The sequence below is a fragment of the Plecotus auritus genome, assembly GCF_963455305.1.
Source record: "Plecotus auritus genome assembly, chromosome: 3".
Lineage (NCBI taxonomy): Eukaryota > Metazoa > Chordata > Mammalia > Chiroptera > Vespertilionidae > Plecotus > Plecotus auritus.
Window position 1 is genome coordinate 169,918,677 of NC_137772.1, and position 26,611 is coordinate 169,945,287.

General features: G+C 41.8%; 1 protein-coding gene across 9 annotated transcripts in view; it reads right to left on the minus strand.

Annotated features, from left to right (window-relative positions):
• RBMS2 (RNA binding motif single stranded interacting protein 2) overlaps positions 1-26,255 on the minus strand; it is a 60,344-nt gene extending 34,089 nt beyond the window's left edge. For 3 of the 9 annotated variants that reach the window (XM_080662667.1, XM_080662664.1, XM_080662661.1), the window contains exon 1: positions 24,606-24,804. In XM_080662667.1, the coding sequence (XP_080518793.1) occupies positions 24,606-24,671 (66 nt within the window). In that variant the 5' untranslated portion in view covers positions 24,672-24,804. Of the gene's footprint in view, positions 1-24,605; positions 24,985-25,889 lie in introns of those variants that run through there. The other 6 variants (XM_080662665.1, XM_080662666.1, XM_080662668.1 and 3 more) reach the window with 4 other exon arrangements.
• Positions 26,256-26,611: the final 356 nt, after the last annotated feature.

A 26,611-nucleotide genomic window follows, 5' to 3' on the forward strand; every position in this document is an offset into this window, starting at 1 on the left:
AGTTTCAATTGTAGAAGATAAATAAATTCCAGATACCAGGGCCTCTGCTTGGGTCACTGGGGGGCGTGGCCGGCCTGCAAACCACCACAGGCTCCTCGCCCAGGCCAACCCACACCCCAAGGGAACCTCCACCCTGATTCGGGACATCCTTAAGGGCAAACAAGCTGGCCCCCACCCATGCACCAGGCCTCTATACTATCTAATAAAATAGTAATATGCAAATTGACTGTCACTCCAACACACAAGATGGCTGCCCCCATGTGGTCAAAGATGGCTGCCCCCATGTGGACACAAGATGGCCACCACAAGATGGCCAGCAGGGGAGGGCAGTTGGGGGTAATCAAGCCTGCAGGGGAGGGCAGTTAGGGGTGACCAGGCCTGCAGGGGAGAGCAGTTAGGGGGACCAGGCCTGCAGGGGAGGGCAGTTAGGGGCAAACAGGCTGGCAGGAGAGCAGTTAGGCATCAATCAGGCTGGCAGGGGAGTGGTTAGGAGGTGATCAGGATGGCAGGCAGAAGCGGTTAGGGGCAATCAGGAAGGCAGGCAAGTGAGCAGTTGGGAGCCAGCAGTCCTGGATTGTGAGAGGGATGTCTGACTGCCCGTTTAGGCCTGATTCTACCGGGTCGGGCCTAAATGGGCAGTCAGACATCCCTCCAGGGGTCTCAGATTGGAGAGGGTGCAGGCTGGGCTGAGGGACACACCCCCCGTGCACGAATTTCATGCACCGGGCCTCTAGTATATATATATTAAAGCAAAAAAAGGAAGAAAGAATGATTTCAAACTTTAATAGCAATTAACTTGATAAGAAAGTTTAAAAAAATACTAAATGAATTCCTGTCTGCCATAGAATAAATAAATACATAATTGTCTTACCTCTCAGAAATAATGAGGGTCAAAATAAGCTTGTTAAAGGTTTGAAAAAAGATACTTTGTTATAGTGAAATGTTTTTATCACACAGGTGCTAGAGAACACAATGTATGCCTCTTAAGTAAACCGTATCATTTAGATAAGACTAATAAAATCGAGGTTCCATTAAAAAAATGATAAAGAGGAAATAATAAAAACTTGCCAAATCATGAAGGTAAAAACAAGTTGACCATTTTTATGAACAAGATTTTTCATAAAACTGTAGAATAAGAACTGCAAAATACATGCAAGAGCTTGAAAACTATTGTAAATTTGGACAAATAAAATAAAATACTAATTACCATGTCGGGTAGTAAAAAATGAAATTTTTATAATGATATTAGGGGTTCAATCAAGTCTAAGGTCTTTACACGTTTTAAAAGTTTAAATAAATGAATAACGGATACATTATGGTCAAGCGATCTAGGATAGGGGTGAAACACCTCTCATTTTTCACTACTGATACACGATGATACCAGACTCTGCTAAACATTTTTAGGTACTTCTATTAGAGATGAAATACCAGGCTGGCTGGAACATGGACCCATTCCTTCATGGCATATTTTAGATCCTTATCCTCTGTGTTTACGTAAAATTCTAAATCTGCATAATTACCTATAATATAGTGCATTTTACTACATCACACTAATATTCCAGTTCTCCACTGGCTTAAAGCACTTGATAGAATAAATCTATTAGGAATTACTTTAAAATACTAGTTTCATCTCCAGGTTTCTCTCTCTCTTTTTCTCTCTTGTTTTGATGGTGGTGGTAGTGAGGAATTGGGTTAGTAACAGAAGAAAACAGAACCATAAATATCAAAGAGGGAAATCTTCCCCCAAGGAATAGCAATTAATGTAAAAGATGCCTTTTATATTTCATGCCTCTGACCTTTAGCAAACTTCAAAATTAAAGTCTTGCCCACTGGTGTGGCTCAGCAGTTGAGCATCGACCCATGAACAAGAGGTCGCTGGTCTGATTCCCAGTTAGGGCACATGCCCGGAGTTGTGGGCTGTGGGCTCTATCCCCGGCTGGGGAGGTGCAGGAGGCAGCAGGTCGATGTTGATGTTTCTCTCTCATTGATGTTTCTCTCTCTCTTTCCCTTCCTCTCTTTTTAAAAATCAATAAAAACATTTTTTAAAAATCTTTACTTAGGCTAAAATATGTTAAAACAGGTATTCCCCACCTTTATCAGGACAGGCATACCTTGGAGATACTGCAGGTTCGTTCGGTTCTAGACCACCACAATAAAGTGAGTACTGCAATAAAGCAAGTCGCACACATTTTTTGGTTTCCCAGTGCATGTAAAAGTTATGTTTTCACTATACTCTCGTTTATTAAGTATTCCTAGCATTATGTCTAAAAAATTATGTACTGTGCATACCTTAATGAGAAAATACTTTATTGCTGGAAAATGCTAAGCTTCATCTGAGCCCTCAGCGAGTCATAACCTTTTTGCTGGTGGAGGGTCTTGCCTCAGTGTTGATGGTTGCTGACTGATCAGGGTGGTGGCTGCTGAAGGCTGAGGTGGCTGTGCCAATTTCTTAAAATAAGGCAACAATGAAGTTCACCACATTGACTGACTTCCTTTCACAAATGATTTCTCTATAGCATGTGATGCTGTTTGATAGCATATTAACCACAGTAGAAGTTCTTGCAAAATTGGGGTCAATCCTCTCAAACCCTGCCACTGCATTATCAACTAAGATTATACAATATTCTAAATCCTTTGTGGTCATTTCAACAATCTTCCCAGCATCTTCACCAGGAGTAGATTCCATCTCAAAATACCCCTTTCTTTGCTCATCCGTAAGAAGTAACTCCTCGTATGTTTTATCATGAGATTGCAGCAATTCAGTCACATCTTCTGGCTCTACTAATTTTCTGGCTCTCTTTTCCCACCATCCCTGCAGTTACTTCCTCCACTGAAGTCCTGAACCCCTCAAAGTCATCACAAGTGTTGGAATCAACTTTTTCTGAACTCCTGTTAATGTTGATATTTTGACTCTTCCCATAAATCGCAATGTTCTTAATGGCATACAAAATGGTGAGTCCTTCGAGAGAAACCAAGATGGCAGCATAGGTAAGCACCTAAACTGCTGCCTTGCACAACAATTTCAAAACTACAACTAAAAGACAGAACGGACACCATCCAGAACCACAGGAAAGCTGTCTGAGTGAAAATTCTACAACTAGAAGGAAAGAGAAAAGCTCACAGAGAATTGGAGGTACGGCAAAGGGTCTTTGTGTGCGCAGAGAGGAAGGGCGGCTGAGAGCCTGGCTGACTTTCTCTGGCGGAAGGGGGAAGGAAGCCCCCGACCGCACTGAACCCCAGTTCCGGGCGAGCCCCTGGGGACCCACACTCTTACAGGGGGAGTCTGGACTCTCGGGCGGAGACTCGGGAGCCAGGGAAGGCGGAGGACTGAAAGCGCGCGCGTGCCAGTGCGCACAAAGGCTGTGGAGGTTGCCACAGGCTTTCCCTAGTGGAAGGGAGTCAGAGGCTCCTGAATGCACTGAGCCCCAGTTCTGACTGCAGTGAACCCCAGTTCCAGGCAAGCCCCTGGGGACCCACGCTCTTGTGGGGGTAGTCTGGACTCTCGGGCGGAGACTTGGGAGCCGGGGAAGGCGGAGGACTGAAAGCGCACGCGCGCCAGTGTGCACAAAGGCTGCGGAGGTTGCCACAGGCTTTCCCTAGTGGAAGGGAGTCAGAGGCCCCTGACTGCACTGAGCCCCAGTTCTGACTGCAGTGAACCCCAGTTCCAGGTGAGCCCCTGGGGACCCACGCTCTTGTGGGGGGAGTCTGGACTCTCAGGCGGAGACTCGGGAGCCGGGGAAGGTGGAGGACTGAAAGCACGTGCGCGCCAGTGCGCACAAAGGCTGCGGAGGTTGCCACAGGCTTTCCCTAGTGGAAGGGAGTCAGAGGCTCCTGACTGCACTGAGCCCCAGTTCTGACTGCAGTGAACCCCAGTTCCAGGCGAGCCCCTGGGGACCCACACTCTTGTGGGGGGAGTCTGGACTCTCGGGCGGAGACTTGGGAGCCGGGAAGGCAGAGGTCTGAAGGCACGCACGTGTGTGCAAGGGCAAGGCTGACGGGAAGCCAAGACTGAGACTCCACCCCATCCAAGCTGAGCACAGAGGCTATTGCAACTTGGCAAGTCTAATCCTATAAGGCTGTCTCCAGCACCGAACTTCTCCCAGCATAGACACAGCTGATCCTTACAGCCAACTGGCCTGGAGGTCAATTCTTCCCAGTGATACCAACAACAATCAAGACTTAATTACAACAAGGCTGTACACACAGTCCACAAAGGGGTGCACCAAGAGTGTCCACCTCAGGTTAACTGGGGAGGCAGACCCACTGGGCCATATTGGAAACCTAGCAAACAAATCTACCTTACCAACTCAGGGAAGCAGTGAAAATGCGGCGTCAAAGAATCAGATCACAAACGAAAGAAATGGAGGAAAACAAACGACTGGATATAGAATTCAAAACCACGGTTATAAGGCTTTTCAAGAATATCCTAGAAAAGGCCGATAAATATAACGAGACCCTCGAAGATATGAAAAAGGACCAACTAGAAATTAAACATACACTGACTGAAATAAAAAATATTATACAGAGACCCAAAAACAGACAAGAGGAACACAAAAATCAAGTCAAAGAATTGAATTACAAAGAAGCAAAAAACACTCAACCGAAAAAGCAAAAAGCAAAAAAAAAAAATCCAAAAAGTTGAAGATAATGTAAGAAGACTCTGGGACAACTTCAAGCGTACCAACATCAGAATTATGGGGGTGCCAGAAGAAGAGAGAGAGCAAGATACTGAAAACCTATTTGAAGAAATAATGACTGAAAACTTCCCCCACCTGGTGAAAGAAATAGACTTCCAAGTCCAGGAAGCCCACAGAACCCCAAACAAAAGGAATCCAAAGAGGACCACACCAAGACACATCATAATTAAAATGCCAAGAGCAAAAGACAAAGAGAGAATATTAAAAGCAGCAAGAGAAAAACAGTTAGTTACCTACAAGGGAGCACCCATACGACTGTCAGCTGACTTTTCAACAGAAACTATGCAGGCCAAACGAGAGTGGCAAGAAATTTTCAATGTGATGAATAGCAAGAACCTACAACCAAGATTACTCTACCCAGCAAAGCTATCATTCAGAATTGAAGGGCAGATAAAGAGTTTCACAGACAAGAAAAAGCTAAAGGAGTTCATCACCACCAAACCAGTATTATATGAAATGCTGAAAGGTATTCTTAAAGAAGAGGAAGAATAAAAAAGTAAAGATAAAAATTATGAACAACAAATACATATCTATCAACAAGTGAACCTAAAAATCAAGTGAATTAAAAACCTGAGTAACAGAATAATCTGGTGAATATAATAGAATCAGGGGCATAGAAAGGGAGTGGGCTGATAATTCTCCGGGGGAAAGGGGTATGGGGGTTCATGAAGAGATGACAAAAATCATACACCTATGGATGAGGACAGTGGAGGGGAGGTAAGGGCAGAAGGTGGGGTGGGAAATGGGTGGAGGGGAGCTATGGGGGGAAAAAGGAGAAATAATTGTAATAATCTGAATAAAGATTTATTTAAAAAAAAAATGGTGAGTCCTTTCCAGAAGGTTTTCAATTTACGTTGCCCAGATCCATCAGAGGAATCACTAACAATGGCAGCTATCGACTTATGAAATGTGTTTCTTTTTCTCAATAGATTTTTTTTTTTTTAGAGAGGAAGGGAGAGGGAGAGAGAGAGAGAAACATCAATGTGAGAGAGAAACATCGATCGGTTGCCTTCCGTACCCACCCCCGGACCCGGACCAAACCTGCAACCTGGGCATGTGCCCTGACAGAATCAAACTGGCAACCTTTCAGTGCACAGGATGATGCTTAACCAATTGAGCCACACTGGCCAAGCCTGAAATTTGTTTCTTAAATAATAAGACTTGAAAATCAAAATTACTCCTTGACTCATGAATATTGTGTTAGTAACCATGAATACATTAATCTCCATCAGAGCTCTTGGGTGTCCAGGTGCATTGTCAATGAACAGTAATATTTTGAAAGGAATCTTTTTTTCTGAGCAATAGCTCTCAATAGTGGGCTTAAAATATTTAATAAATCATGTTGTAATAGATATACTGTCATCCAGACATTGTTCCATGACAAGGCACAGACAGAGTACATTTGGCATAAATCTACTTAAGGGCTCTAGGATTTGGGGAATGGTAAATGATCATTGGCTTCAATTTAAAATCACCAGCTACATTAGCCCCTAATAAGAGAGTCTGCCTGCCATTTGAAGCTTTGAAACCAGGCATTGGCTTCTCTCTAGCCAGGGAAGTCCTAAATGGCATCTTCTTCCAATACAAGGCTGTTTAGTCTACATTGAAAATCCGCTGTTTAGTGTAGATACCTTTATTAATTATCTCAGCTAGATCTTCTGGATAACTTGCTGCAGCTTCTACATCAGCACTTGCTGCTGCACCTTGTACTTTCAAAATTATATATATATATATATTTATGCATATATATATGTTTTTATTGATTGTAGAGAGAGAGGAAGGGAGAGGGAGAGAGAAAAACATCGATGAGAGAGGAACATCATTGATTGGCTGCCTCCTGTACACCCCGCCCCCTATTGGGAATGGAGACCCCAGCCTGGGCATGCGCCCTGACCTGGAATCAAACGGGAGACTTCTCTTCTCGGTGCGTGGGACACTCAACCAACTGAGCCACATCAGCCAGAGCTGCGCCTTGCACTGTTATGTACGGAGACAGCTCCTTTCCTTAAATCTCATAAACCAACTTCTATCTTCAAACTTTCCTCCTGCAGCTTCCACCTCTCTCAGCCTCATGGTATTGAAGAAAGTGAGGGCCTTGCTCAGGATTAGGCTTTGGCTTAAGAGTGCTGTGGCTGGCCCTAACCGGTTTGGCTCAGTGGATAGAGCGTCCGCCTGCGGACTGAGGGGTCCCAGGTTCGATTCCGGTCAAGGGCATGTACCTTGGTTGTGGGCGCATCCCCAGTGGGGGTGTGTGCAGGAGGCAGCTGATTGATGTTTCTCTCTCTCATAGATGTTTCTGACTCTCTATCCTTCTCCCTTCCTCTCTGTAAAAAATCAATAAAATATATTTAAAAAAAAAAAAAAAGAGTGCTGTGGCTGGTTTGGTCTTCTATCCAGAACACAACGTTCTCCATATGAGCAAGAAGGCTGTTTCTCTGTCTTATCACTCATGTGTTCACTGAAGTAGCACCTTTAATTGCTGTCAGAAACTTTTCCTTTGTGCCCAAACTGGTGTTCTCAGTGGCTAGAGCATCAGCCCACACAACAATGCATCGCAGGTTCGAGTCCCAGTCAAGGGCATGTACCTGGGTTGCAGGTTTGATCCCCAGCCCCTGTAAGAATGACTTATTTTAAAAAACAAAAACAAGAAATAACTAATGCTGGCACAGATGTGCAGAAAAGGCAGTCCTGAAGCACTATTGGTGGGAATGTAGAATGAAAAACAGTCTGGACCTACACATCCACAAACACACATCCACACCCACAAAAATAAATAAAAATAAAAACAGTATGGAGCTTCCTCAAAAAATTAAAACTAGAACTTCATCAGTCCCAGCAATCCCACTTCTGGGTATATATCCTAAGGAGATGAAATCACTGTCTTAGGTGGTACCTGTACTCCCATGTTCATTGCAGTATTAGCCACAATAACTAAGACATGGAAACAACCTAAGTGCCATCAATGGATAAATAAGTAAAGAAAATGTGATATATATATATGATATTATTCAGACATAAAAAAAAAAAAGTAAAGCCCTAGCTGGTTTGGCTCAGTGGATAGAGCGTCGGCCTGGGGACTGAAGGGTCCTGGGTTTGATTCCTGCCAAGGACACATGTCCAGGTTGTGGGCTCGATCCCCAGTGGGGGTGTGTGTGTGCAGGAAGCAGCCAATCAATAATTCTCTCATCATGGATGTTTCTGTCTCTCTCCCTCTCCCTTCCTCTCTGAAATCAATAAAAATATTTTTTTAAAAAAAGAAGAAGTAAATTCTGCCATTTGCAACAACTTGGATGGACCTGGAGAGGGTTATGCTAAGCAAAATAAGCCAGTCAGAGAAAGACAAGAATCACATGCTCTCACTCATATGTGGAATCTAATGAACAAAATAAACTGTTAGAACAAAAGAGATCCAGAGACATAGAAGCATGAAACGGACTGTCAAATCTTAGAGGAAAGGCGGGAGGGAGAGGAGAGATAAACCTAAGATCTTATATGTATACTAGAGGCCCAGTGCACAAAATTCATGCATGGGGGGGGGGTGTCCCTCAGCCTGGCCTGAACCCTCTCCAATCCAGGACTCCTCGGGGGATGTCTGACTGCCTTTCACAATCTGGGACCGCTGGCTCCTAAGCACTCGCCTGCCTGCCTGCCTGCCTGATCGCCCCTAACCCCGTCTGCCTGCCTGCCTGATCGCCCCTAACCCCATCTGCCTGCCTGCCTGATTGCCCCTAACTGCTCCCCTGCTGGTCTGATCGCCCCTAATCACCTCTGCCTTGCCACGCACCTGGGACCCAGGATTCCCTCCTCCGGCTGGTTGCAGGCACCCAGGACCTGGGCTTCCCTCCCTCTGACTGGCCGCAGGCACCCAGGACCCAAGCCGGCTTTGCCTGGGCTGGCCGCAGCCACAGATGACTGTGGTGGGCGGCTTTGCCCGGGCCACAGCTGCAGGTGCTGGCACCCAGGACTGTGGGGCGGGTGGCTTATTTCTCTCCCAGGCCACAGCCTGGCTGGTTCCCATTCCTCTCCCACAAGTGTTGAGTGTCTGAGCTGTTATGGTGTTATGGCGTGAGGGCGTGACAACCATTTGCATATTAGCTCTTTATTATATAGGATATGCATAACCCATGGACACAGACAATATGGTGATAAAGGCCAGGGGGTGGGTAATGGAGGTGGGATAGAAGGGGTCAATGGGGGGAAAAGGGGACATATGTTATACTTTCAACAATAAAGATTTTTTAAAATCCTTTAAAAACAAACAAACAAAAACATTTAATAATTTTATACGCGGGGGACGGGGGGGGAAGAAAAAGAAACTAGAGGCACCAAGTACCTAAAAAGACTGGCGTGTTAGCCACGCAGTCAGGCTACCGCTGCCCACTTCTACCTCCTCTCCAGAAGGCAATTAGTTTACTCTTTGCAGAGGCTGCACCAAGGAACTCTGGATTTATAGCCACTACTCACAGCTGAGTGGGACACATACTAAACTGAAAACACCCACAGCCCTGTCTCCCCTCGCCCCTCCTAGGAGACTGGAGGGTTTCTCGCTGGGAAAACTGACCAGCCCAATCATAGAAAAGCTCTGTAAATGGCGGCTTCCAGGTCTGTCCCCATACAACAGCTTGGTCACCTGGGTGAGGCTTTCCCATCCCAGCTGGGCTTCCCTCTGTTTGGCCAATACCTTCCACTGAAGCAGCCACAAAGCATGAGACATTTAGGGAAAACCTTTGAAGTCAATGACCAAAACAAACAGAACTTCCCCCTATGCACCCCGCCCCCGGCCCCCCCCCCCCCCCGCCCCGCAAAGAAACTCAAAAGAAAAAGAGATAAAATAGAAGAAAAAAACTGAATAATAATTAAAAGTCTCAAAAATTTTAAACAAATATATTTTATTGATAAAGCAAAAAAAATTTTAAACAAAAAAAGGAACTTACAGAGACAAAAGTTCTTGGACATTAAAAATATGACAGCAGATATTTTTAAAATACCCATAGAAGGAGTAGGAGATCAACAGAAGATAAATACCCCAGAAAGTAAAAGATTAAAAAATAGAAAATATAGAAGTCCCCTCTTATCTGTGGGAGATATGTTCCAAGATGCCCGTGGATACCTAAAGCCATGGATACTACCAAACCCGATATATACTATGCTTTTTTCTGTACATACATACCTGTAATAAAGTTTAATTTATAAATTAGGCACAGTAAGAGATTAACAACAATAACCAATAAAATAGAATAATTATAGCAATATGCTGCAATAAAAGTTACGTGAATGTGGCCTCTCTCTCTCTCTCTCTCTCTAATAATTTTTATGTATTTCAGGCCAAACTTATTCCTAAATCTGTGTAACCATTCCTTGCATTAGATGGCTTAATGTCACTCATTTCAGGGGTCCCTTCCTATAGGCTCAATGCTTTCTGACACAACACGGGCCCATCAGTCAGAACACATTTTCTGTGTGGGTCTTCCAGCCATAAATTTAACTAAGCACTGAACATGCACTGTGGCTGTACTTTTGCAGCTTGAGGTGCAATAGCCAAACCAGCATAAGTTTCTTTTTTCCTTCTTCACAATTTCACAGACAGAAGGTTCATTCTTACTATAGATCTTAGCAACTTCAGCATACAAATTTTTAAATTTTTCTTATTAAGTTGATAACTTTCACCTTTTTACTGAAAGGAAGCACTTTACAAGTTCTCTTTGGCATACCCAAACTGCCAGTATACCCATTCTTGTACTTTTCGGCCATTATTGAGTAAAATACGGGTTACTTAAACACAAGCACTGCAATACCAGATCAGTCAATCTCCTAAGCAAGAGGCCTACTACGTGACTGGATACGCTGGACAAAGGGATGATTCATGTCCCAGGCGGGATGGAGCAGGAGGGTGTGAGATTTTAGCATGTTACTTAGGACAGCACGTTATTAAAAGCTTATGAATTGTTTATTTCCCCATTTGATGGGAGAAAAGTCTTTTCAACAAATGGAATTGGGAAAACTGCATATCCACCTGCAAAAGAATGAAGTTGGGCCCTGGCCAGGTAGCTCAGTTGGTTAGAGCATTGTCCCAATATGCCAAGGTTTTGGGTTCAACCCCCGGTCAGAGTACATACAATAATCAACCAATGAATGCATAAATAAGTGGAACAACAAACAAATCAACGATTCTCTCTCTCTCTTTTCTTCTCTCTAAAATCAATAAAATAAAAAATAAGAATTAAAAAATAATGAAGTTGGACCCTTACCTTACCCTGTGTACAAAAATTAAGCCAAAATGGATTAAAGACCTAAACATAAAAGCTAAAACTATAAAACTCTTGAAAGAAAATATAGGGGGAAAGCTTCATGAAACTGGATTTGACAATTTCTTAGATATGACACCAAAAACATAGGCAACAGAAGAAAAAAATGATAAATTAAACTATATCAAAATTAAAAACTATACTTCAAAGAACACAAGCATGAGTAAAAAGCAGCTTACAGAATGAAAAAAATATTCGCAAATCACATATCCGCTAAGAAGTTAATATTCACAATAGATAAAGAACAACAACTTAACAACAAAAAACAAACACGTCATTAAAAAATGGGCAAAGGACTTAAAAAGGCATTTCTCAAAATAAGATATACAAACTGCCAACAAGTACATGAAAAGATGCTCAACATCACTAATTATTAGAGACACGCAAATCAAAACTACGAGATACCATCTTACATCCATTAGAATAGCTACCATAAAAAAAAACTGAAGATAAGTGTTGGCAAGGAGTGGAAAAATCAGAAGAACCCTTGTGCACTGTTGATGGGAATGTGAAATGGTATAGCTGCTATGGAAAAAAATATGGTGATTCCTCAAAAAATTAAAAATAGAATTACCATATGATTCAGCAATTCCACCTCTGGGAATATACCCAAGGGAATTGAAAACAGAGTCTTAAAGAGATATTTGTACATCCATGTCCATAGCAACGTTATTCACAATAGCCAAAAGATGGAAGAAACCCAAGTGTCTCTCACAGATGAGTGGATCAACAAAATGTGGTATATACATACAACAAAATATTACTCAGCCTTAAAAAGCAAGGAAATTCTAGTCCTGGCTGGGCACGTTCAGTTGGTAGAGCATCATCTGCCACACCAAGGTTGTGGGTTCAATCCCCAGTCTGGGCACATACAAGAATCAACCAATGGCCGAAACCGGTTTGGCTCAGTGGATAGAGCGTCGGCCTGCGGACTGAAAGGTCCCGGGTTCGATTCCGGTCAAGGGCATGTACCTTGGTTGCGGGCACATCCCCAGTGGGAGGTGTGCAGGAGGCAACTGATCGATGTTTCTCTCTCATTGATGTTTCTAGCTCTCTATCCCTCTCCCTTCCTCTCTGTGAAATATCAATAAAATATATTAAAAAAAAAAAAAAGAATCAACCAATGAATGCATGGATAGGTAGAACAGTAGGTCTCTCTCTCTCTCTCTCTCTCTCTCTCAAATCAATCAATAAGTTAAAAAGCAACAAAATTTTTACATATATACCAATATGGATGAACCTTCAGGACATTATACTGAATGAAATGAGCCAACTACAAAAAGACAAATCTATATGATTCCATTTATATGAGGCATTTAGAGAATTCAGAGAGACAGAAAGTAGAACAGTGGTTGCCAGAGGCTTGGGGGAGTTGTTTAATAAGGGATGTTGGGTGAAAAGAGTTCTGGAGATTGGTTGCACAGCAATGTAAGTAAATGTACTTAACACTACCATACTGTACACTTAAAAATGGAAAAAATGAACATTATGCTAAGTGAAATAAGCCAGTCAAAGAAAGATAAGTACCATATGATTTCACTTATATGTGGAATCTAATGAACAAAATGAACTAACAGACAAAATAGAAACAGACTCACAGACAATAGACTGCTATCAGAGGGGAGAGGGGTGCGGGGCTCGGTGGAAAAGTGAAGGGATTAAGCACAGGCACACAAAATGCATAGACACAGACAACAGTATGGTTATTACCAGAGGAAAGGGGGTGAGGAGTAGAAGAGGGAATGGGGGCGGGGGTGGAAATGGTGATGAAAAGAGACTTGATTTGGGTGGTGAACACACAATACAATATACAGATGATATATTATAGAATTATATATCTGAAACCTATATAATTTTATTAACCAGTATTACCCCAATAAATTCAATAAAAAAGTTTTGTAAAAATGAAAAAAAAATGGTAAATTTCATGTAATGTACATTTTACCAAAATTACAAAATAAATACAAAATAAAATAAAACAAAAATACAGCCTGGCTGGGTGGCTCAGTTGGTTGAGTGTCATCCTGTACACCAAAAGAAAAAGGTTTCAGGTTCTATTCCTGGTCAATGAACATATCTAGGTTGCAGGTTTGATCCCTGATTTGGCGGGGCGGGCGGGGGGGCGGGGAAGCGGGGAGACGGCTTACAAGAGGCAACTGATCAATGTTTCCTTTACACATCAATGTTTCTCTCTCTCTCTATCTCCATAAAATCCTCAGGTGAGGATTGGAAAAAATAAAAAAATACTCTATAGGAACTACTCTTTCAAGAAGCTTGATCACAATAAATAAATAAATAAATTTACTCTTTGAAAAAATAAAGGATAGTAATGATTAAACAAAAAGAAGCTTGATCATGAAAAGGATCAGAAAAATGGGACAGTAACTGACAGGAGACATGAAATTAGAGCAGCTTTTTTTTTATTATTTTTTAAGATGACAGGCACTGTTGACTTCCTTATATGCCAAAAAGAATGAAGAGAATGGAATCATGTCTTCCATAGGTAATTTTCATTATAATTGCTCACCTTAATGATCATTAACTATGTATCAATAAAGTAGATACTAGTATTATGGGTAAGTCAAGGTTTTGGCCCGAGTACCAACAAGAAGGAAGTTACCCTTTACTGAGATGAAGAAGACAGTGGGGACAGTTTTGGCAGGGTGGAGAGGCAGAATGCAGGCAGCAGCTCTGTTTTAAACATGTTAAATTTCAAATGTCTAATAAATATCTAAATGGCAATGCCAACTGTGATATTAGATATATGAATCTGGGAAGCAGGAGGGCAGTCCAGGTTGGAAATATAATTTGAGAGTTATCAGCATACAGATTATATTTAAAGCTATGAGACTGAATAAAATGATAAAGGGAGAAGTGTGGACAGAAAAACTCAAGGAGTGAGTCCACAAGGTTTGGAGATCAGAAAAATTGCAAGAAGAAGAGAGGCTATAAATACTAGAGGAATAGGAGAGTGTGGTGTTCAGTCAAGAAAGTGTGCTTTTGTATGTTTGTTTTGAGGGGATTAATCCTCAGCAGAGGATATTTTTCCATTGATTTTTAGAGAGTGGAAGGGAAGGGGAGAGACAGAGAGAGAGAGAAACATCGATGTGAAAGAGACACATCTATTGGTTGCCTCCCGCATACAACCAAGGTATGTGCCCTTGACCAGAATCGAACCCGGAACCTTTCAGTCGACAGGCCAACGCTCTATCCACTGAGCCAAACCGGCTAGGGCAAGAACATGTTTTAAGGAACAGGGTGACCAAGGAACTGTGTCAAGTGTTGATAACAGGTTAAGTAAGATGAGGGTTAAGAACTGACCATTCAAGAATATGAAAGTCTGATTTCAACAATAAAGATTAAAAAAAGAAGAAGAAGAATATGAAGGTCTGGCACTGGCCGGTGTGGATCCGTAGTTAGAACACCAGCCCAAGCACCAAAGGGCCCCAGGTTCAATTCCTGGTCAAGGGCACATACCTGGGTTGCAGGTTAGATCCCCAGCTTGGTTGGTGTGTGTGCAGGAGTGTTTCTCTCTCTCTCCACCCCTCCCTCCCTCCTTCCACTCTCTCTAAAAATCAATGGAAATATACTTGGGTGGGGAGTAACAACAACAGAAAAAGAATATGAAAGTCTGCCCTGGCAGGTGTAGCGCAGTTGGTTAGTGTCGTCCCATGCCCCAAATGGTCATGGGTTTCATTCCCAGTCAGAGCACACACCTAGGTTGGAGGTTCAATCCCCATCAGGGTGCATAAGGGAGGCACCGATTGATGTTTCTCTCTCCCTCTCCCTTCCTCTCTCTCTAGAACCAATGAAAAACACATCCTCAGCCTTAAACACTGAAGGGTCCCAGGTTCGATTCCGGTCAAGGGCATGTACCTTGGTTTCGGGCACATCCCCAGAAGAGGGTGTGCAGGAGGCAGCTGATCGATGTTTCTCTCTCATCAATGTTTCTAACTCTCTCTCCCTCTCCCTTCCTCTCTGTAAAAAATCAATAAAATATATTAAAAAAATAAATAAATAAATAAACTCAGCTCTAAGTCCACATTTCACAATTTATATAGAATATAATACTGCCCTCTTTGCTTAATATTAATTTAATGCCTAACATTAACTGAATTACACTTACTAGGATATATTTTAATAGCCTTTTAATTTTTTTTATTGATTTTTAGAGAGAGAGGAAGGGAGAGGGAGAGAGAAATATCAATGTGAGAGTGAAACATCAATTGGCTGCCTCCTGCATGTCCCCCACTGGGGATGGAGCCTGAAGCCCAGGCATGTGCCCTGACTGGGAATCAAACTAGCAACCTTTCGGTGTCCGCGGAACACTGCCCAAACAACTGAGCCACACTGGCCAAGGCAGATGTATTTTTTTTTTTAAATATATTTTATTGATTTTTTACAGAGAGGAAGGAAGAGGGATAGAGAGCTAGAAACATCGATGAGAGAGAAACATCGATCAGCTGCCTCCTGCACACCTCCCACTGGGGATGTGTCCACAACCAAGTCACATGCCCTTGACCGGAATCGAACCCGGGACCCTTCAGTCCGCAGGCTGACGCTCTATCCACCGAGCCAAACCGGTTTTGGCAAGGCAGATGTATTTTTAAAATAACTACTACATAGGCTGAAGATGCTGTATCCGCTGTTCTGGATAACAATAAACTGAATAACCTTTACAGAGTACACACTCCAGCCATGAAGATAAATCACCTGAATGATTCTCATACAATGCAAAATTATATGAATACCTTAAAAGAAGTACAAAGTATTATGGAGACTCAGAGAAAGAGGCCCCCTTTGGGGCTGGGAGGTGGGGATTTTGGAGATGCTTTACAGAAAAGGTGACATTGCAGCTGAACTTAAAGAGATAGGCAGGATTTTGAAAGACAATTTTGACTGTGAGCTCTTAAAGGGCCACAACATTGCCTAACACTAACACGTTGTTAGCCCCAATGCCTAACACTGACATGATGCAGCTGTTTAATGAATGTGGGTGGAACGCATAAATGAACAAAAAGGCCATTCCAAAAGGAAGAAACAACAAGAGAATCAGAGGCTGAATACATAAGGCACATCAACAAAAGGATCAGAGAGTGGGAGGGATAGGAATATAGACATATATTTGGAAAATAAGTGGAACTTGTCATTATTCTTTTTATATTTTGGCTTCCATATATATCTCCCATCTTTTTTAAAGATTTTTTTTAAAATATGCTTTTATTGATTTTTTTAGAAAGAGATGAAAGGAGAAGGATGGAGAGATAGAAACATCGATGAGAGAGAAACATCATCAATTGGCTGCCTCCTGCAGGCCCCCTTCTGGGGATTGAGCCGTAACCTGGGCATGTGCCCTGACCAGGAATTGAACCAGTGACCTCCTGGTTCCTGGGTCAGTGCTCACCCACTAAACCACATCAGCCTTTATCTCCCATCTTTAAGGAAATTCTCTCAACACCATCCCCATCCTCTGGCAGCCTTTACCTCATTTCTCCCCATCTTTTAAAAGATAATTGTATTGATGTATAATTTATATTCCATGCAGTTATCCCATTTCAAGTATAAATCAATGGTATGTAGATCACAGAGTTGTGTAACCATTACCACAGTCAATTTTAGAACATTTTCGCCCTGGCCAGTGTGTCTCAGTAGTTGAGCATCATCCCACACACCAAGAGCTTGCCAGTTTGATTCCCAGTAGTGGGTATGCAGGAGGCAGCCAATTGATGTTTCTCTCTCTCTCCCCCCCTCTCTCTAAAATCAGTAAAAACATATATTTTTTTAAAAGTTAGAACATTTTCATTATCCTAAAAAGAAACCCATTACCCACCATTACCAGTCACTCCCCATTTCCCTCCAACCATCCCCCTTCCCAAAGACCTAGGCAACCGCTGATCTGCTCTCTGTGAATTTGCCTGTTCTGGATGTTTCACATAAGTGAAAATATAAAATATGTGTTTTTCTGTGAATGGCTTCTTTCACTGGCATAATGTTTTCAGGGTTACCCATTTTGTAGAATGTATCAGTACTCTATTCCTTTTTATTGCTGAATAAAATTAAAAATTCCATTGTATGGGTATATGCAACATTTTATTTATCCATTCATCAGTTGAGAAATATTTGGGTGGTTTCTACTTCTCGACTATTATAAACAATGCTGCTTTGAATATTGGTATACAGGTTTTTGTGTAGACATATTTTTAATTAATTAATTAATTGTACTAAGAGATAGCCAGTTTTATTCCAGTCTGGAACAAGTCTAGCTGTGAGTGAATATAAAAGGCTGTTTTGAAGAATTACAGGAATTATTCTTTGTGGTGCCTTCACCGTATATCCATATCTTTCAATATAGCCATTAAGTTTTCCAGCTTTATAAAATGGTATTGCCATCACCACCCAAATTTGGCTAAATATCCAGGCACAGGTGATGCAAGAATAGCTGGGTGTAAAAACAGCAATTGCCTGCACATCTTATTTGTGAACTCCTAATCTCAGGATTCGCCACCTCATTGCCCAGTGTTATCCCGACAGCACAGAGCTCCTGTAAACCCAGAAGTGCGATGAAGAACAGCGACTGCTGCCTAGAGTCACTCATACTTTCCAGTGGACTGAATGTCTCAGCAATCAGGTGGGCCCATCTCCTCAGCGACCTTCTCACTATTCTCTGGCGCCACTACCAGCATGTCCCTGCACATACACCTTAATTTCTCTTGGGTATATACCTAGAAATGTGTTTAACCTTCTAAGGAAATGCCAAACTGCTTTCCAAAGAAAATGAACCATTTTACATTCCCACCAGCAGTGTATGAAGAGTCCAATTCTTCTACATCACTACCTGTCTTTTTTATTACAGCCATCCTGGAGAGTGTGAAGTGATAGCTCATTGTGGTTTTGATTTGCATTTCTTCAATGGCTAATGATGCAGAGCATCTTTTCATGGCTACTTATAGTATAGATCTTCTTTGGAGAAATATCTATTCAGATCTTTAGCCCATTTTTAAATTGGGTTTTGCTCTCCATCTTAATCAAAGTTCTTAAAAGATTGGTCTGTACACACCCCATGTATACTTCCTTACCTTGTTTCACTCATCAACCCACTCTGACCTTGCTTTTTGCTCCCCACTCTCAAATTGTTTGTCAAAGTCACCAACCACCCCTACACTGACAAAATCAATGACTATTCTTCCATCTTCATCTTTCAGGATAAAATTATGGTTTGCACATTTGCATTTAATTCCAGCTGACCTCTTATTCTAATCTTTATTTTCCCTGTCTGATTTCTTACCTATATTTTTGTTTTACAGCATATTTTCTTATAGAATGAGAAATATAAACCAACAATCAAAGGATATAGCCAGAGAACTACAGGTAACACAACTGGCTAAACCAGAGTGAATATATGGAATCATGGAGAATGATGAAGATTATGACTGAGACTTAATGAACCTGATCATTTGGGAGGATCTGTGGAAGGAATTGGGCTTATGAGATGAGTTCTTGCATTCTATGGCATCAAGAGAACCAGGCCAGCGTGCAGGCTCAATCCCCAGTGTGGGATGTGCAGGAGGCAGCCGATTCATCATTGATGTGTCTATCTCTCTCTCCTTCTCCCTTCCTCTCTGAAATCAATAAAAATATATTTTAGAGAGAGAGAGAGAGAGAACCCTACAGGAAGAACTCTATGCTTAAATGAAACTCTACGGTTGTATCTGCCCCTCCCCTTAACTTCCTTTTTCCTCTCTATAAGTACCTCTCCATCGTGGCATACAGGGCAGTGTAGCTTGCCATGTCTGCATGTACTGGGTTGCAATTCTTTCTTTTCCCTGGTTTTTGTAGTTAATGGGGGTAGATGGGGAAGATGAGGAAAAGCTAGATCAATAGTGAGTACTAGGCTAAGGATTTGAACTTTGTTTAGCAGGTACTACTAGTATATAGTCATTAAAAGTTTTTATACAGCCCAGCTGTTATGGCTCAGTGGTTGAGCGCCTACCTATGAACCAGGAGGTCACAGTTCAATTCCCGGTCAGGGCACATGCCCGGGTTGCAGGGTAGATCTCCAGTGGCGGTGGGGGGCATGCAGGAGGCAGCTGATCAATGATTCTCATCATCGATGTTTCTATCTCTCTCTCCCTGTCCTTTCCTCTCTGAAATCAATAAAAAAAATTTTTTTAAAGGTTTTATACAAGAAATGCTCAGCACTACACTACTGGAATGTTGGAATGTTGGAATGTTGTTCTGGCAGCAGGTATAAAATCCTGGGGGCAAGGATTAGGGGCAAAGAAATAGGAGGTAAGGAGATCATGCTAGATGTTTATTATCAAAGTAAAGATAATCTGTAATGAGACCATAAATTTGTGTAATAGTGCAAAAACAGGAAAGGAGGATCAATGGAAAGACATTACCACTAAACTTTAACCAACTGAGTTAATTGTATTACTGATAACTGCCCCCAGTCAAAAAATGTTAAAACTAAAAGTTCTTAGTCCACAGTTTCACTAAATTTAATTTGATGGAAACTAGATGACAATGTAGTAAACAAAAGAAATTTCTATCTCCTTGTCTGAACTGTAAACAATTTATAGTAGTGCTTCTCATTTTCTTCTCTCTTGAGTAAACTCTGAAAATTTCAGGTAACTCAAGCTTCGAAAAGAGTAAAGATCTGGCAAAGCCCACCAGTCAGCCTTTTATCCTATATAATAAAAGGCTAATATGCAAATTGTCCCCTCAACTGGGAGTTTGACCCGGAGTTCAACCAGGGGGCAAGACCGCTTGCCAACTGCCTGAGGCCCCTCCCCCTGGCTGGCCCCGCCCCCAATCGGTCCCTCACCCCAACAGGGAGCAGGGCTGGCCAACCGCCCACGGCCCCTGCCCCCTGCCAGTCCGGCCCAATCGGCCCCAATCGGGGCAGGCTGGCCAGACCCTACCCATGCACAAATTCATGCACCAGGCCTCTACAAGAGGAAGAAAGAGGTAGAGAGAATTTCAAGGAGAAAGGAAGAGGTAGAGAAAGATAGAAACATCAGTGATGATTGATTGGCTGCCTCCTGCATGACCCCTACTGGGGATCAAGCCCACAACCCAGACATGTGCCTTTGACCAGAATCAAACCTGGGTCCCCTCCATCCACTGAGCCAAACTAAGCCAGGGCACTCACCAGTCAGTCTTACTCTCATCATTGCCTCCCACTCTCCATTGATTTTTCAATATAAGATCAAGAGAAAACAGAAATTTATGCAAAATAGGTTGGGAAAGGCAAATTATCCCAGTCCCTTTTATTTTTTTCCAAAGGAAATGATTGTTGATGCTCTGAGGAGTTAAAATATAATAACACATGCCAGGAAGATGATGTCAGGGAAGGCGTGGTTAAGCCCTTTACAAGTCTGAAATTCCTTTAGTCCCAAACATTTCCTCTTTCAGTCTCACCTACCTTCAAATCTCTACTGAGGCAACTCTTTCCAACACTGAAGAAACGGTGTTGAGACCCTAGAATACAGGTCTTTTTACTTCAGCCTTCTTTTTTTTAATGAACTAAGATTAACTGAAGACTATTAAAATAGATTTAATGTACCACATTATTGTACAGAAAATCTCTTTGAAATCCACATTCCCCCCTTCTGTGACTATTTTCATTCCAAAGAAAGGAATGGATATTCAGCACCACATCCTGCCCTAGCCGGTTTGGCTCAGCAGAAAGAGCATCAGGCCTGGGGACTGAAGGGTCCTGGGTTCAGGTGCAGTCGAGGGAATGTACCGAGGCTGCAGGCTCGATCCCCAATCGATGTGTCTTTCCCATCAATGTTTCTCTCTGTGTCTTCCTCTCTCCCTTCCGCTCTCTCTAAAAACCAATGGGAAAATATCCCCAGGTAAGGATTCAAACAAACAAATAAACAAAAATACTACATCCTGAGGGAAAAAATCTGCCTTTATTAGGAATTATACATGTGTTGTTTTGATTTGCATTCCCCTAATAATTAGTGGTGCTGAGCATCTTTTCATATGTCTGTTTGCCATCTGTATGTCTTGCTTGAAAAAATATCTAGTCAGATCCTCTGCCTGTTTTTTTATTCGGATTATTTATTTTTTGTTGTTGAGTTGTATGAGTTCTTTTTTGTTTTTTAGATATGGAATGCTTCATGAATTTGCGTGTCATCCTTGTGCAAGGGCCATGCTAATCTCTGTATCATTCCAATTTTAGTATATGTGCTGCCGAAGTGAGCAAGTTGTATGCGTTCTTTATATATTTTGGTATTAACCTCTAATTGGAAATATCAGCTCCAAAAAAAGAAAAAATCTTCTCCCATTTGGGTAGTTGCCTTTTTGTTTTGTTGATGGTTTCCTCTGCTGTGCAGAAGCTTTTTATTTGGATGGAGACCCATTTCATTTATTTTTGCTTTTGTTTCTTTTGCCTTTAGAGTCGAATTCAAAAAACACCACTGTGGACCATTGTCCAGAAGCTTAGTACTTACGTTTTCTTCTATGTATTTTATTGTTTCAGGTCTTACATTCAAGTCGTTAATCCATCTTGAGTTGATTTTTGTGTGTGTTATAAGATAGTGATCTAGTTTTATTCTTTTGCATGTGGCTGTCCAGTTTTCCCAACACCATTTAGTGTGTATTCTTGGCTCCTTTATCGTAAATTAATTGCCCATATATGTGTAGGTTTATTTCTGGGCTCTCAATTCCGTTCCATTGGTCTCTGTGTGTTTTTGTTTAAAGCAGACATTTTATAATTTGTACTTTTTCAGAAGTTTAGAGTTTGATTGTTCTTTCAATTTTTAAAACATTTTTGTCATGCCCAAGAACTTTATTACCTGGACTTGTTCTACTTGAGAAACTGAATTCTTTTTTTTAAAATATATTTTTATTGATTTCAGAGAGGAAGGGAGAGGGAAAGGGAGATAGAAACATCAATGGTGAGAGAGAATCATTGATCAGCTGCCTCCTGCATGCCTCACACTGGGGAAGGATCCCGCAACCCAGGCATGTGCCCTGACCAGGAATCGAACTGTGACCTCTTGGTTCATGATTGATGCTCAATTACTGAGCCACGCCAGCCAGGCAAGAAACTGAATTCTTTTTAAAAATATATATATATTTTATTGATTTTTTTACAGAGAGGAATAGAGAGGGATAGAGAGTTAGAAACATCGATGAGAGAGAAACATCGATCAGCTGCCTCCTGCACACCTCCTACTGGGGATGTGCCTGCAACCAAGGTACATTCCCTTGACAGGAATCGAACCCGGGACCCTTCAGTCCGAAGGCCGACGCTCTTTCCACTGAGCCAAACCGGTTAGGGCAAGAAACTGAATTCTTAATAGAAATGGCAAATAAGCCAACATAAAATTATAACTTTACCTTGTCATAGAAAGTCTGGTAGGATACATATACCAAACTGCTGCCAGTTATTTTCCTTGAGGGGTGAGATTTGGATAATAAACTTCAGGACATGAAGGGAGATCTTGACTTTTAATTTTATAAACCTCTTTATGCTTAAGTTTTTTAAAATTGGTATGTCTTATATTTACTACTAAAAATTAATAAGCCATTTTAAAAATTATACCTTGGGTATAAAAATGCACAAATTAGCCCTGGCTGGTGTGGGTCAGTGGTTAAAGCATCAGTGTGCATAAATGAAGGGTCAAGGGTTTGAGGATTCAATTCCCCGGTCAAGGGCACCCCCTCCTTCAGACTGTGAGGGAGGCAACCCGTCGATGTGTCTCTTTGTCTGTCTCACATCGATGTTTCTCTCTCTCTCTCTCCCCCCACCCTTCCACTCTCTCTGAAAAGCAATGGAAAAAATATCCTCATGTGAGGATTAACACACACACAAAAAATGCACAAATTACATGAGCAAATTCATCCAAAACACTCTCTCCAAAAGAGAAGTGAACACATTAAACCCTATTATTTCATCACAAAAACAAAGAACAATGTAGTAATGCTTTGGTCTAAATATATCAAATAGTCACAAACCTACACATACACACAAGGAATCATATATATAGTCACGAAGTGATATCATCATAACATTGACGTGTAAGAACCCAAAGAATTCTTGACAAATATATTAGTAAGTATGTATCTACCCCACCCCCTGCCAATGTTTCCTGAATTGCTTCTCAAGCCTTACAAGTTATCAAGAAGAGATATAAGATTTAAATAAAAACCCATAAGAATACCTCTTTGTCCCATACACTATCCTAGATTTAGAAGATGGTTAAATTTTTTTTTTTATACTATAAGTGGAGGAGGGAGTAGAGAGCTAAGAAAAGAGATTTAGATAGCATCAAATACATGAAACCCCTAGGAGGTAAAAAACTAATTCCTGTAATTCATTTTACTTTATTTTAATGGGTCTGTTTAACCGGAGAGACTTGGAGGGGAAAAATTAGGAAGGAAATTTTCATATAGTTCTATATAAGATATGAAAAGACTAAAGACAGATGAACTATCCCTCTATCAAAATCATATACAAGGTGTGTGTATGTGTTATAAATATGTGTGTATGTAAATAACCAACAACAGACCCATATTTTTTCAAGGATATAAACAGAATGAACATCATATAAACTAACACCCATAAACTAACGCTAAATGTCTTGGGTCTAAACATTTTACCCACTGCATTGATCACAGACTGTAAATCTGCCTGTAATAGTCTCTTTGGGTCTATGAGAAAGCAGCAGGAATCCTTCCCCACTTCCAACACTCCATCAGATGATCAAAAGATCCCTAAATGTCTACAGTATCTTTTTTCTTCAAAGAACAGCTACAACACTGAGAGAAAGGGTCTTTCTCTTACAGCGTGAAGTTCCTCCTAATCAGCATTGTATGCCCTGAAATGTCAAAAAACAAAACAAAAAAAAACCTGCCAAGGATATTCCTTGGCAAATGTTGGCATGATGTCCACCTCTCTCCAGAGGGCCTATGGCCCCAGCAAAGATAACTTTTTGGTGGCCTCTGGTTAATCCCAAAGACTCCAAGGATCCCTGCTGAGACTGGCTATCTACAGATCTCAAAGCACCAGCAAAACCCAAAGAATCACAGACCTTTCTGCCTTAACCCTAAAGTATGTCTTCTCTTAAGGCTCCTTCCCTTCAGGCTGGGTGGGGTAAGGTCTCGTCTAGAAAAGTATACCCAGTTCTTGATGAAACTGTTGTGATTTCACCAACTATATTTCTGCTACTTGATAATGCTGGTCAAATGGGTAGGAAGGAAGGTGGGGTGGGGAGAATAGAAAGAGTTAATCAAGAAAAAAATAATATTGGAGGGGCGGGGGGCTAGGGGCCAGGGTCTGAGATGACATATTATCCCTGTGGAGATTAGGTATATCAGCAGGAAGTCAAACTAACTTCATTTCTCAAAGATAAAAACTTGTTTTTAATTCCCCTGCCTTCTCAGGCCTCACTTACAAAGACTGCAAATTCCTGGAACTTCAGAACCAGGTGAGAAAAGATGCCAGAAAGTGGTAGAAAAGAGAGAGGTGCTGAGATGAGAAAAGGAATCCTTTTCCTGACTTAAGGAGAATGTTGAAGCCAAGAGCACTCCCGGATCCCCAGAAAAGGAAGTAGCTGAATTCCAAAAAAAGCACTTTCCCTACCTTTTTGTTGTTCTTGTTAAAGCCAAAAGTCGAAATCCCAGGTCTGGAAGTCACTGATAGCAGCATTTTCTCTTTAATATTAGGGAGCTAAGAGATGAGAGGGACAGGGAGGGAAGAGAGAGGGAGAGAGGGAGAGAGGGAAAGAGGGAGGGAGGGAGAGAGAGAGAGAGAGAGAGAGAGAGAGAGAGAGAGAGAGAGAGAGAGAGGGAAAGGAGAGAAAGGGAGAAGGGGAGAGGGAGAGGAAGGAAGAGAGAGGGAGGGAGGGAAGGAGAGGAAGGAGGGAGGGAGAGAGTAAAGTGAGGGGGAGGAGAAAGGGAGAGAAAAGGAGCAAGAGGGAGAAAAATGAGGGGGTGGGGGTAAAGAATGAGCTTGGGCTGCCTGTTGACGTCACTGGGAGAAGTTAACCCAGAGTCTGAATGAGGCACTACCACTGGGTCCTAATGCCCAAGATGTTATTTTTTAATTTTTCACAGGCTTAGTAGTTAAAGCAAAAAGAAAAGTTCTTAGGTCTGCCCTTTCCATTCCACCCCCTTTCCTCTATGAACAAGTTCTGATGCTCATGAAAAGACCATGAGGATTATTTCCCCTTAGATACCAGCTATAAGATCTCAAGCTTGTCCACGGGGACCTTACCTTGGAGAACGTGTGAAGAAAACCATACTAAGAACACGTGAGGCGAGCTCAGTCCCCCCCCCCCCCCCCACACACACACCCTTTATATTTACAGTGGCCTTAGTACATGAAGAAAAACAAACAGGAGGGCTCACCAAAGAACAGAGGAAAGCAAAACAGAATGTGGGAAATGACTCGCTTCATGTCCTTGGGCAGTTCTATTCCTCATGCTAATGAGCTGATGCCTCTCACTGCTTTTCAGATTCCTACAGGTCTGACTTCATACCTGGGAAGGAATTACCAAACCAGACTATGTCATAAAACTCAGTACCTCGTGTTTCTCCTTTCCCCGCTGGCTTTCCTGGGATATAATGCCTCGTGGTTTCTTCAACTATCTTATTTGACTGTTTATCGCACTGTTTCCTGGTCTCCACAGTCCCTGAAGCTGAAACAACTAGAGGTACTCACCAAACCTGGAATTTATGCCCAAACTGAAGTTCACAGAGATGTTTGCTTCAAGTTGTCTCTGAGCGGTAGGAAAAACAAACAAACAAACAAAAAACCCCAACTATTTAAAAAGCATATGCTTCCCAAAGAATAAAAATATAAAGTTCTTAGAAAGGAAGAACACATTTAGAGTCAAGAACCTAACACAGCTGCAGCAACACTCACCTCTAAGTTTCAAAGGAACGTCCTGTAGAATGTCCTTCACAAGAGAAGACACTTGTAGAAAACCAAAAATGTAAGAATGATACCCAGTAACTCCAACCAGTCCAACTGGAACAGGGATGTGGAATGAAGGCCTTCAAATCCCTTCTCCAGGCCACCTTGCTGCCATCATGGATATTCTCCTAAGACATAAATTAATCTGCCTGCTTTGCCACAACAACCATTAAGCCTAAACCCTCCCTTAAATGAAGTCCCAATCTCGGTTTTCCTGTCACTTTTTTTGCTATGATAATAGGACAGACAGTACTAACATTCTGCAGAGTAAATACACACATAGCACACCCCCAATCTCTAACTCTCATTTCCAATAGGACAGGAAGTGCCTGCTCCGCTCAAGGGACACAGGAAGGGTGGGAACAGCCTCAATGTGGGAAATGCAACAGAGATTGGGAGCACAACGGCCAATGCAGTAAATAAGTTAATAGAGGCATCTCTCAGTGATACCTTTTTAAAAAATCCCTTTTCTACCCTCAGAGATAATCATTCATTATGTACCAAGTTATCCTGGCTATTTAGGCCCTTGGTTAATGTTTTCTTCTGTAGCCTAAGATATTGTACAAAAACCTTAAACTTTAAGGCCTGATTTACAATGGGATTTATAATGGCAGTCAACCTAATATGATTTTTCAAAAATTCTAATATTCTCAATGCATCGTGTTCTCTTA